The sequence below is a fragment of the Hyperolius riggenbachi genome, chromosome 1 (assembly GCF_040937935.1).
Source record: "Hyperolius riggenbachi isolate aHypRig1 chromosome 1, aHypRig1.pri, whole genome shotgun sequence".
Taxonomy (NCBI): Eukaryota; Metazoa; Chordata; class Amphibia; order Anura; family Hyperoliidae; genus Hyperolius; species Hyperolius riggenbachi.
In genome coordinates this window covers 223,764,670-223,778,626 of record NC_090646.1, presented here as the reverse complement: position 1 = coordinate 223,778,626, position 13,957 = coordinate 223,764,670, and the positions used below count along the sequence as shown (strand labels likewise).

Genomic DNA, 13,957 nt, shown 5'->3' with positions numbered 1-13,957 from the left:
AGGAGAAAAAAAAAAAAACTTTCCGGCTGATGAAGCTGTTGTCTGGATGCAATGATCCCACATCTCAAGGCTTTATTCCAGGCTCCGACTGAGACGTGATATGTCATATGATTAGCATCTTTCATATTTACAAGGGTAATAGAAGCTGCTAGGCTTTAGAAAAAGGCAAGAGAAAGAAGGGGCATATGCTAAAATGGATTTAGCATTTGAAAGAGAGAAAAGAGATTGGATAAATACACTTAAATGAGGATTTAGTTTTACTCCTGTTGAGCTGTAATGGATTGTTGATTGAGATTTTAAGGAACTATCCTAACGTGTCTGCAGTGCTTAAAAGTGGGGAATTCAATGCTCACTAGTTTGGATTGTGAGGCAGCATAATTAGCCATGAACATATTTTCTATTAGCTTTTTAAATATAAATGTAAAAGAAAAAAAAACACATTCATTTATATAGCTTTCTAGCTAAAAAGTGTCATACAATGGAAACTGTGATACCAGTGTAAAATATAACCCAGAGTGAGCTATTAAAACAAGTGGTTAATGTTTCAAAATATCAATAAATAAAATCAGGGTTGTATACAACTTCATCAGTCAGTTGCTAAATAAAACCAAAGGCAACTTGGCTCACACAAAGAAGACACTATTGCCACCTAGTGTACACTATACAATGCATTTATTACAACTATTCTTTTTACATTATTCAAAATATACACAGAATTAATTACAAACTATTTATTAACATGTAAATGAAATGCTGGAAATTACCAAGCAAGATGCAGGAAATTAAAGTTCAGTTCATATCTGGTGTTACCATATAAAGGGTTGGGGATGTCATGCTGTCACAATCAAGAATTAAGGGGAGAACATCATCTGCCATTTTGAAGAGCAGAAAAAGTCACCGATTAAATTCATGGCTGAGATGCTAAAACCAAAACTTACACATAGTGTCCCATTCATTAAAGGGCAAATCCCTTTATCAATGGCTATGGAGGCTGCTATATTGATAGTAGTGGACTCTGTAGGAAACAGGGAACAGTAGCAGTGTTTGCTTCAAATGCCATTCAGCAATTTTGCCATTTTTAGCACTTTGTCAGTAACAGTGCATCAAAGAACTAACAGTCTGTCATTTTTCAGTTAAAGTGAATGGGGCTTCAGGTAGCTACTTTATGGGACTTGCAGTCCTGCACTGCAGTTCTCCACTTTTCAATGCCAGAACTCCAGAGAACAATACCCAGTCTCACTTTTCGTGGAAAAGTTTAATATATTTAAAATACATACATATAAATGTACATTTTTCACAGAGTAAAATGCACTTTAATTTACTTTTTTTTATACTGTATGTTGCTGTCACTTATAGTAGGTAGTGAAAATCTGACAGATTTTAAATTAGTCCAGATTCTCATGCGGGATTCTCAGTTATTTCTCTATTTACAAAAGCACAGGATACCAGTTGCTCAGTCCAACTTCCAAAATAGTGTGCAAGTAGTAAAGTTGGATGTCATATTTACAGCATATAGATACTTTCCAGGGAGTGCTTTTGTATAGAATAAAGGCAATACCGAGAATCCCCCATGAGGAGATGTACTAGTCCAAAATCTGTCAGATTTGTAGCGTTTCACTACCTACTGGAGGTGACAGCAACATAGGGGAAAAAATAATTTATAGTGCATTTTACTTTGGGAGAAATCTACATTTTAGAACAAAGTAGGAGACCTGTAAGTCATTATCCGTGGGGCAGTGTAAACTGGAGTGCCTTCTCCCTTTCAGCAGAGTAGTATCTGACTTAAAGAGGCATCTCTGGACATCTCCCGGCATCACTATTGGGGCTATCTGGAATATTTTATTTACACATTTGTGTTGTATGGTCAAAGACTGCAGCCCTCACCTGCGTCATATTGAAACACTGTGGTGTTGATGAAGGTCAGTGAGTGAGGCAGCTATAAGATGGCAGTTTTATGCAGTATTTTATTTTTGTGTTATGGATGCAGCTGCAATCACACAGTCACTGTTACACACCATTCAGCAGCTCTGACTATGATCTGATATGAACCAGATGGGGGTGACAAATCCTCCTCACATAATAGCAGACATTTTGACTGATACAGTTCAGATTTAAGAGATCACTTATGATCCTCACTGGAGCTGCTTACAGATTTCCGGAGAGGATTTATTAAATCAGGCCCAGAGTATAAACTGCCTAGAGTTCTGAGTAATAACAGCCCTGTCAATGTTTAACAGTTTTCTACTGCCAGGATTCATGTATCGAGGCATTGTGGAAGATTTCATAACAATTATTGATAAAACCAGGCCATGAAGAATGTATGAGATGCAATCAATCTCAGATACCAAATCAAACTATTTTGAAAGTAATTCTTCTGTCTTCCGTTGTTTCAGCTTTATAGAATGTTGTTCACCTGCAATTAATGGAGAATACGTGTTAATGATTTAACAGCAATTAAAACTCATACAACTAACTAACCTACCTGTAAATACTCTAATCCCAAAACCGCACCCCCATACTCACCTTTGAAAAAGTCTTGAATTTCAAGGTCACATGATCCCATTTTCCAGCTGGACAGCAATGGAGTCTAAAGAATCTGGAGCCTACTTCAGCCCCAGTCTGTGTGGTCCTGATCCTGCCTTTTTTTCACTCACATTGCCTGGCTCCCTACCAGGGGAGGACTGGGACCCTTTGGCCTGGAGGGAAAACACAAACTGGAGGCCCATTTTCATGGCAGCCCGGGCCCAAATTACATCACACATGTGCCCCACGTGCTATATGCCAAAATTCACATGGGAAATACAGCAAGGACACATGAGGGACAGCGTGACAGGTAACGTATAATGCACTGGCAATGGGGGGGGGGGCACATAAAACATTTTGAGTTACAACGGCCAGGGTTTCCGTCGCGTTCATTGTTTGTGATTATCGCACTGTATCGACCACATCAGCCCGAGATTTCCCAGCATCTCAGATCGATACTTTCTACCAATTTCCACCCGAAATCAGACAGATATTTTCCCACGGACCCTGCAGGCAAGCATCTGCTCTGCATCATGCTGTTTATATTTACCAACTTGCCCACCCTCTAATTACTCTGTAATTAGGCATTGATTTCCCTCGGCCAGCCTAGTGGTTCACATTGCCTTATATACTAAAACATGTACCAGGCACTGTACCAGCCCTAAATCATTAAATGAGAGGCAGCCTGGGGGGAAATTTCCCCCCTTCCCCCCTGGCCAGTCCTCCCCTGCTCCCTACTCGTCATTCACTGAATCCACGTCCCACAGTGTTTGATATACTGCAAAGGAAGTATGCAGCTATAAAAACCATGCCTCCTGTCCAATCAGCAGCAAAGGGAGTGGGTGCTACTACACCACTCTGTGGTAGAGCAGCAGCCAACCTTAAAGGAACTTTAACCTAAACAAACATACTGTCATAAAGTTACATGAGTTATGTTAATTAAAAAAGATAGGTAATATAATATCTTACCCTCCCTGTTTTAAAAGAGCAGGCAAATGTTTGATTTCATGTGGGTAGCCATTTTTTTTGGTTGAAAGGAGGTGACAGGGAGCATGGGACACTGGGGGAGATTTATCAACACATTACCGACAGTTTTTTCTTCGTAATCTGTTCTAACCAGCAGGGAGAACAGTTCTGCATGATAATAAGAACCTATCCTAATCCTAGGTAATAGTGGCAATTTAGCATGAATTTCTAGAGCTGCACTAAAGTTAAGAAAAGTGGAAATCCACCCCTAAACTGCGCAGATTAAGAAGTGCTTGATAGCATTTCTACACATGTAGAATTGCAGGCTAGACATGAATGCAGACTGCAGGCTAGACACGATTTGTGATGTGCTCCTCCCCCCTGCTGAATTCCTCCTCAGAGCCTGCTGCTATCAATACAGCAGGTGTGTTGGTTACCTCAGCAACAGCAATTCCCCTCAAACACTGCACTGTCTGAGAGACTCCTCCTATTTTACAACAGTTTTGGAAGGAATCTGCATTATTTAGTGATTTTTTAGGCTGTCTGGGACATTTCTGCACGGATTTCTAAAAACCTACTAAGATTTTGTCGCAGACACTCTTGATAAATGTCCCCCACAGTTCCAACTGTCCTGTGTGCTGATCAGCCCTCCCAGTTGGTAGGCAACGTGAATAACAACATAGGAAATCCCATCATGCTTTGCACAGCCCGGGCAGTTTTCTTTGATGGGGCGCAGCTTAGTTTTTGTGCATCTAAAAATAAGGCTTAGGTAAAAAACAAAGTTCTGATGCTGTAAAACTGTTAAAAAAACACCAAGCCTTTTCAGTTCTGCTGAGTAGATTTTTAGTCTGGAGGTTCCCTTTAAGGAGCGAACAGGGGCCTAGATGGAAGCCCCAGTATGACATCATTAATGGAAGGTAAAGCAAACCGGAAGCGAAAATAAAATTATGAAATAATGAATTGTATGTTTAGTACAGATAAGAAATAGAACATTAGTGGCAAAGAAAAGAGTCTCATTTTGTTTTCCAGTACAGGTAGAGTTAAGAAACGTCAGTTGTTATCTATGCAAAAGAGCATCTCTGAGCTCTTCAAGCTCTTCAAGTTCTTCAAGTTGGGTCCGAGACTGTCCCGTTTTCTGAAGCACTTGTACATCAAATAAACAGTGAGAGACAGATTCAGATAAAGTTTTACTGCAGGGAAGTTCAAAGGATCATTAGCTCTGCTCTATTTATAGTTTAAAATACAGTGTGTGTTTTGTAAGCTGCAAATATGACGGACTGATGCAATGCTATATAAAAAAAGCTATATAACTGAAAATAAAAATAATTTTCATTGCCACTAATGTTCTATTCATTATTCATTCAACACATACAATTCATTATATCATAAGTTTTTTTTTTTTGCTTCAGGTTTGCTTTAAGGAGTCTTAGGAGTATAAACAGGGGGAGGGGACCACCCTTCTGTTATTTGGGGGGGATGCAAAGTTTTAAACCTGTAGAAGGCCTTTGAATTTAAGCCAAAGGGTAGCATTTTAGAACATCTTATTAAATTAGGACCTTCATAGCTATTGTTCAACAAATTAAGAAGATGTACAAACTTATTCCGTATAGCCTGAATTGGGTAAACATACTGTATAGTGGCCATACTGGATATTCATTCATTGAAATTATTGTTTGTGATTGTCCTGTGCAATAATCTAACGTATGTACAGGTGTCCCCAATCATTCGTACCATGCTTATTACTAGCTGGATAACTAAAGGCTGACTGCTATTGTTCATGCAGGAACTTTTATTGGCGGTTCCATGGCGGTACACCATCTGATTGTCCCTTCCCTCTTCTCTCCACAGAACAGAAAAGGCAGCAGAGAGCCAAGCAGTCTCTGTGTGTACAGTGATTATTCCTAAACTGTTCCCGAAATGATCACGACTGATTGCTTCAGGTCACAAATTTACAGTGTGCATACCGTTTTATATCCCCTCCGCAACGCTAAACAAAGCAATGTTATCAATCTCAGCTTCATTTTAGACATACCGTAGCTACATGTCACAGATAAGATTTATAAAGAATAAATGATTATTTAGCAAAATGCATATAACTGTGGTGTACAGTAAATGTTCTGTACAAATCAACATGACTGTTAATAACAGAGGAAAAGATTTTGCACTCTATCATTAGTCAGGCTGTACGAGGTTTGTTCATGTGATGCAGACTGACCAATTAGGAGCTGTGAGAATTTCCTGCCTTGTCATTATAGACCGCAAACCCAAGCAGGTGGCAGCAGTGGATCGCAGGTCAGCCCCCTGAGTAAGAGGCGCTTGGGCTTCTTGCCAAGTTCCTCTACAGAGGCTTAAGTGTAAGCCAAAATGAATGGGCCTTGCCATCTTGGAGACGGTGAATCCAGTCTTTTGATGTTTTGCAAAGTGGCACTTGTGATGTCCTAATTTACAAAGAGCACGTAAAGCTATTCTGTCTGTAATATTGAGAAATAAACAAACCTTAACACGCTGTTTGTAAGTTGGGTGCAATTTTTGGAGAAAGACTACCCCATACATAAAAGAAATGCATTTTAGTAACTTTTGAAGATGCTATAACATTGCAGATATATATTCTCTGAAACATAAAAACAATTATATACTATTAATTTCAGAAATGTACAACTAATAAATCTACAATAGCTTATATGGCGTTTTTAATGAATACTGAGATCATAATCATTAACAATACATTTTTTTTTACCTTCCTGCCTTTCCTTTAAAATGCTTCAACTGTGTGTTTGATAATTCTTCTTCTTTCTTTTCTTGGTAAAGCTTAAGGATATTGTTAAGCTTCTCATCCCATTGACTTACATGCTTCAATCCATTTATCTGCTCTATTAATAAAAAAATAAAAAAAAGCTGTTTTTGGCTCCCTGCACACTGCAAATCTGTTTTCTGATTCTGATTCCGATTTTCAATTCCGATTTTCCCTGAATACATTCAACAGAAAAACGGATCAAAAAACGCAGAATGCAGTAAAGATTAAAAATCTGTATCTGAATCGGATGTAAAAACCGATTATAAAGCGGAATCTGAATCGGAAATGCATGCAGTGTGCAAGAGGCCTTAATTTGTAAATCTACAAAATTACTTCTATTGACTGTAAGGCAGCGTTTATAACGGACATTTTTAGCAGGAGAACAGATATGCAGTAGTATATAGTATCCTGGTTATCCAGAACTCAACTAACCAACAGTCTCAACCAACCAGCACAAATCATAGGGTAGCACTCACAGTGGTGAAGGCAGTCTGTGGTCAGTGCTGTGCGTAAAGACTGGGTTTCACAGCACCCCCAAAGTCAATATACTATCGATTACTGTATTTTAACATTGAATACAGAGTTCATGGTATGTATATAGAGTGGGGTTTAGTACTGTATTAGCGAGCCATATTTTTAACATCCAGCCTCAAACAACCAGAATGCAAACATATCCAGCATTAGCCGATCTCCACCGAAGCCGGATAACCAAGATTTTACTGTATTGTGGAACGTAAGAATAGTGCAAGGATGTAAAAATGCTTCAAAGCTAAACTCCTTGCAACTTGGATATATGATTACCTTGACTGCTGGCAAATTGAATTGCATATTTGCTTATTATAACTCTTGGGTATTAAAGTGCTGTGATATGGCCAGCAGAAAGCCCACTTGTACCTAACTGTCAAATCCACTGCAAAGCCAAATAATGGGAATCATAATTTCATCATGTAGAATAAGCATATAATGTGGGCATCCAAAAGCAGAACTGGACAAAACACTACACTTGCTTGTGCAATCTGCCTATAATAAGGGTAATCAGGCTAAATATACTTTGAATCTTCCGCTATGCAACATTAAGCAAGATTGTAGTGTCAGATTTAAGAATCATTGCTTTAGTGAGAGAAAATTGGTGAAGGCAAACTACTTTACTGAAATCCAGTCAATGTCATCAACAACTGAAGCAATTCATTGATGATAATTTCGCCCAACTGATACCAACCAATACTTTAAATATCTGCTTTGGATGGTAATATAATTACCATATACTGTATATGGATACTATACAGTATAGTCTATACTTCCCCGGTGGTATTCCTGCATGTGGCTTGGGGCCAATCAATCGTGCCAACTGCGGTAGCCCAAACCCACGCTTGGAAAAAACGTTGGGCCTTATGCAGAGGGCGCAGCCTCTCCAGGATCCGACCGCATGCAACCAGTCTTCATACTGTGTTCCCATGGGCAACCTCCCTACACTCCTCCGGCTCCATTAGAATATACCAGGGATATCACAGGTAGTGGGGCTCACTGTAATCTCCACTTTACCCAAGCATTTTATAGTGACATATTATATTGCTAAATACATATATGCGTTCTGACCTAAAGGGAATGTCTGTTTCTCAACAAAAGTGTGCCTTCACTTAAAAATTATTTCTAAAAATATAGACATCAAACTTCATTAATATGACTGACTAGCAGACAAAGTCACAATGACATGTTTGGTGCCCAGACGGCATTTTACAACCTACTTTCACAGTGATGAATGACTTGCTCCCACAGCTTGTTGTTTCTCAAGCAGGCTAGACTGCCGACTATCAACAAATGTCTCTTCCCCCTTGTCAGAGCCACGTTCATTCTCTTTTCCGAGTCTATGAATCCGACCTGCCTTGTCCGCACACAGGAGAGGATGATGATTTCCTTCTCTGCTCCCTGGAAGGCATCCACTGTGGACACCTGCACGGCTTTCACCTCTGACGGATCACACTGAACTGTACTGTTAAATAAACTGCAGATCTAGAGGCACAGAAAATCATTTTAGAGTTCAAAAGAAAAACAAATCCAGATAAATTGTAACATATATAATCCAGATAAAGTGCACCATAAAAAATGTACCAATATATGGAAAATAGGATGAAGATATTGGTGTACGTTTTCTTTTCTATCATCTGTCGTATTTTTCAGAACAGGTTGGTGAAAAGCTAACTATGGCTACAGCTCACACTGACAGCTGTACAGGATTCAGTGTTGTTAGCTTTATATTAGCAGCTGTCATCAATAGGGATCATGGGAAGTGTAGTCCGGTGTCCAATGAATAGTTAGCAAAAGAGCCTTGCTATTAGATAAGTGCAATGGGGCTAGAATGATTGTGTAATCAGGACATTACAAACTTCCTTAAGGAACCTGAAAGCTTTATTTTGTAAAATGTTTAAAATGCATCTATTCAGAGGATGATCGGGTATGTGTAAGAGGATGATCGGTATGTGTAAGAGGATGATCGGGTATGTGTAAGAGGATGATCGGGTATGTGTAAGAGGATGATCGGGTATGTGTAAGAGGATGATCAGGTATGTGTAAGAGAATGATCAGGTATGTGTAAGAGGATGATTAGGTATGTGTAAGAGAATGATCAGGTATGTGTAAGAGGATGATCGGGTATGTGTAAGAGGATGATCGGGTATGTGTAAGAGGATGATCGGGTATGTGTAAGAGGATGATCGGGTATGTGTAAGAGGATGATCAGGTATGTGTGTGAGAATGATCAGGTATGTGTAAGAGGATGATCGGGTATGTGTAAGAGGATGATCGGGTATGTGTAAGAGGATGATCGGGTATGTGTAAGAGGATGATCGGGTATGTGTAAGAGGATGATCAGGTATGTGTAAGAGGATGATCAGGTATGTGTAAGAGAATGATCAGGTATGTGTAAGAGGATGATCGGGTATGTGTAAGAGGATGATCGGGTATGTGTAAGAGGATGATCGGGTATGTGTAAGAGGATGATCAGGTATGTGTGTGAGAATGATCAGGTATGTGTAAGAGGATGATCAGGTATGTGTAAGAGGATGATCAGGTATGTGTATGAGAATGATCAGGTATGAGTAAGAGGATGATCAGGTATGTGTAAGAGGATGATCAGGTATGTGTAAGAGGATGATCAGGTATGTGTATGAGAATGATCAGGTATGTGTAAGAGGATGATCAGGTATGTGTATGAGAATGATCAGGTATGAGTAAGAGGATGATCAGGTATGTGTAAGAGGATGATCAGGTATGTGTAAGAGGATGATCGGGTATGTGTAAGAGAATGATCAGGTATGTGTAAGAGGATGATCAGGTATGTGTAAGAGGATGATCGGGTATGTGTAAGAGGATGATCGGGTATGTGTAAGAGGATGATCAGGTATGTGTATGAGAATGATCAGGTATGTGTAAGAGGATGATCAGGTATGTGTAAGAGAATGATCAGGTATGTGTAAGAGGATGATCAGGTATGTGTAAGAGGATGATCAGGTACGTGTAAGAGGATGATCAGGTATGTGTATGAGAATGATCAGGTATGTGTAAGAGGATGATCAGGTATGTGTAAGAGGATGATCAGGTATGTGTAAGAGGATGATCAGGTATGTGTAAGAGGATGATCGGGTATGTGTAAGAGGATGATCGGGTATGTGTAAGAGGATGATCGGGTATGTGTAAGAGAATGATCGGGTATGTGTAAGAGGATGATCAGGTATGTGTAAGAGGATGATCAGGTATGTGTAAGAGGATGATCGGGTATGTGTAAGAGGATGATCGGGTATGTGTAAGAGGATGATCTGGTATGTGTAAGAGGATGATCAGGTATGTGTAAGAGAATTATCAGGTGTGTGTAAGAGGATGATCAGGTATGTGTATGAGAATGATCAGGTATGTGTAAGAGGATGATCAGGTATGTGTAAGAGGATGATCAGGTATGTGTATGAGAATGATCGGGTATGTGTAAGAGGATGATCAGGTATGTGTAAGAGGATGATCGGGTATGTGTAAGAGGATGATCGGGTATGTGTAAGAGGATGATCGGGTATGTGTAAGAGGATGATCGGGTATGTGTAAGAGGATGATCGGGTATGTGTAAGAGAATGATCGGGTATGTGTAAGAGGATGATCAGGTATGTGTAAGAGGATGATCAGGTATGTGTAAGAGGATGATCGGGTATGTGTAAGAGGATGATCGGGTATGTGTAAGAGGATGATCTGGTATGTGTAAGAGGATGATCAGGTATGTGTAAGAGAATTATCAGGTGTGTGTAAGAGGATGATCAGGTATGTGTATGAGAATGATCAGGTATGTGTAAGAGGATGATCAGGTATGTGTAAGAGGATGATCAGGTATGTGTAAGAGGATGATCAGGTATGTGTAAGAGAATTATCAGGTGTGTGTAAGAGGATGATCAGGTATGTGTATGAGAATGATCAGGTATGTGTAAGAGGATGATCAGGTATGTGTAAGAGGATGATCAGGTATGTGTAAGAGGATGATCAGGTATGTGTATGAGAATGATCAGGTATGTGTAAGAGGATGATCAGGTATGTGTATGAGAATGATCAGGTATGAGTAAGAGGATGATCGGGTATGTGTAAGAGGATGATCAGGTATGTGTAAGAGGATGATCAGGTATGTGTAAGAGAATGATCAGGTATGTGTAAGAGGATGATCAGGTACGTGTAAGAGGATGATCAGATATGTGTAAGAGGATGATCAGGTATGTGTAAGAGGATGATCAGGTATGTGTAAGAGGATTATCAGGTGTGTATAAAAGGGATTTTTTAGGTGATCATGATTCATCTTTATTGGTTAGGTAGAAAAAAAAATGACAAAAACTTTGCAGTTAGAAACTGCTTATCATAGAATACACCAGTAATATGCTACAGTATAACAATGCATTGACTGCATTAAAGCACTAACTAGGTTGGTAAAGACAGAATTCAGATTTATTAGTCTTAGTACATATAATAAGGGACGGGAGTATACAGTACATCAGTAATAATTTAGCTACTATTTTTAAGTCAAGACTTGAAATTCGGCCAGACAGCTAAATACAGAATGTGTGAAAAGGGTTGCCATACAAATATTGTGTGACCTTTCAGATAGCTCTATGTAACACAGAAATATAAACGTTACAGATAAAATTCAAACAGTGTAGTTCCACCCCTAATTACACATGCACTTTACAAACTCGACAACTGGGGCTTTAAATGAACCAATATTCATCTTTTAATTCTTCATATCACAGAAGTCTTCTCAGTAGTGGATACACAGGTAGACACAATTTCCAGAACTTTCAATGACAACCACAACGACTGCCTGACACGTGTTTCACGATCAGAGATCGCTTCCTCAGAGGCATACAGTGTACATATGTATCTGTCAAAAAACATATACAATAAAGAAATTTTTTTATATTACATACCATTCTAGGCGTATGTGCACCGCGGGATATAGGTAGAGAAACATTAATACAATCTTACCACTAGAGTCCAAAAGAAGAAACCAGACTCCAATCTGCAAAAATCATTATGATTCTCATCAATGCTCGTGTGGAGGAGAACACCAAAAATTATATAAACATATATGTATATTCCCAGAATGAACACCAAATGTGCACCTACCAGTAGACATCATACAGAGTGACCTCAAGTATCTATCCAGCACCTCATGTCTAAACAGTGACATATACACATTAGAGTATATATATATAGAAAACTCATGTATATCAACACAGCTCCTCAGTGCTGCAATACACATACACCATCCTGAGGCATACTAAGGAATGGGTGTGTAATATCTCATTTATACATGAGTTATTAGAGGAGTGTATAAGGCACCTCAAGTGAAAAAAATGTGAGGAAACAGGTACAGATGTCCCTATGTGTTGGGTACATGCAAAGGTACATAAAATATATATACCCGGACCTGCAGAAACTGCAGGACCGACCACATACATGAGAAGCAGAACGACTGCAATATATGTGCAAAAGTGATGATAGATAAAAATGTCCATAATGCCAGATAAAGCCCCAAAGTAAAGCACCCAACATTCACCCAAGCATAGGTAAATACCTGTGAGGATATGAAGATAACGCCAACTGGACCGAGGTCCAGAGATATCCACCGTCCGATACAGTGCGGAAGTGTGGTATTGACAACCATGCAGGATTAGATAAATCATCCCTCAACCAATAGGAAAGCCCAAACTATGACACGTGAAGGGGGAGAGGTGGAGACCTGTGTGCCAGCACGCCAGAGTGGAACGCACGCTATAAGGATCAATGGAGTGCACGGAAATGTGAAGTCTCCGCGCTCTCCAGGCGGCAACTTCCGGATAAGAAGGAATGCAGCGTGATGACGCAAGACGCAAAGGATGCCGGTAGTATACAGGCATCCCCGCGCACACGTGTATAGGACAATGCGGCCGCCCATGCAAAGGCCAAGGACAATGGGTGAACATATACATCCGCCCCCTGCTGGAAAATAAAAAGATAGCCAAAGTGCGGGCAATGGTACATAATGAATCCCCTAGTAAGACTAAATAGAGGAGTGCTGTCACAGAGCATATAGCGCCGTCTGCTGACCAGATACAAAAAGACAGTGAGTGAAACAGTAGAAAAAGAACACATACTCTCCCAGTGATTACCAGATACGTGCTCATAAGGCTAGAAGAAACATTTACCCACATCTTCCTCCAGACCAGAACCAAGAGAATCAAACAAAGAAATATACTAAAAGGGCCAAACTTAGTGGCCAAAATAGGAGCCCAAATCCCCCAGGATTACTAGTATTATAGTGCATAAATACATCCTCCCCCAAACCTGAAATAGTTAAAAGAATACCCCTGTCCCACGATATACATATCCTGTACATTCCATATATACAAAACCCTATAGAAACATCTTATAACTAATATATTCATTGAGCCCTGGTTTTTCTTCAGCTTTTAGTTCCCAAATCCATCTTGCCTCCATCTGATATAATTTCCTATCTATATCCCCCCCTCTAAGATTAGGATGGATCCTATCTAGTACTGCAAATTTTATATACTTTCTGTTGCCCCCATGAACTTCAATGAGGTGTTTAGCTATAGCAGATTTTTCACCCTTTTTGCCTGTATCATACATATGTTCATATATTCTATCCTTTAATTCTCTTTTAGTTTTTCCAACATAAAAGGCGTTACATCTGCATACCGCTATATAGATTACAGCTGGAGTGCTACAGTTGGCATAGTGTCTAAGTTTAATGGTTCTATCCCTAGCTTTTACTTCCAAATTTTGTCCTCTATGTACGTATTGGCAATACGGGCAGCCCCCGCAGCCATACGTACCCCTCGTTTTACATGGTTCCCCACGTAATTTACCTGTATAGTGACTATTCATAATCTGAGCCCCTATTGTACGAGATCTTTTGAATAATATGCGTGGATATTTAGGCACTGCCTTCCCCAATAGTTTATCTTGCTTTAACACTGGCCAGTATTTATTGAGTGTTTGTTTAATAATCTGATGTTCTCCACAGTATGTTGTAATCATTGATAGGGCATACTCATTACTATTTTGTATATTTTTTCTATTTGTTCTTTTCCCATACAGTAGTTTTTTTCTCTCTTGGCCCAGGGCTCTATTATAGGCACGTTTTAGGCA

At 39.6% G+C, this 13,957-nt stretch overlaps 1 protein-coding gene across 5 annotated transcripts in view; it reads right to left on the bottom strand.

The window, feature by feature from the left end:
- Positions 1-655: 655 nt before the first annotated feature.
- Positions 656-13,957, bottom strand: part of ZGRF1 (zinc finger GRF-type containing 1) — a 116,456-nt gene continuing 103,154 nt past the window's right edge. For 2 of the 5 annotated variants that reach the window (XM_068281231.1, XM_068281270.1), the window contains 3 exons: positions 8,029-8,293; positions 6,227-6,359; positions 3,253-3,301 (listed from right to left, as the gene is read on the bottom strand). In XM_068281231.1, coding sequence (XP_068137332.1) covers positions 3,265-3,301; positions 6,227-6,359; positions 8,029-8,293 — 435 coding nt within the window. In that variant the 3' untranslated portion in view covers positions 3,253-3,264. Of the gene's footprint in view, positions 2,414-3,252; positions 3,302-6,226; positions 6,360-8,028; positions 8,294-11,060; positions 11,685-11,788; positions 11,823-13,957 lie in introns of those variants that run through there. The other 3 variants (XM_068281241.1, XM_068281251.1, XM_068281261.1) reach the window with 3 other exon arrangements.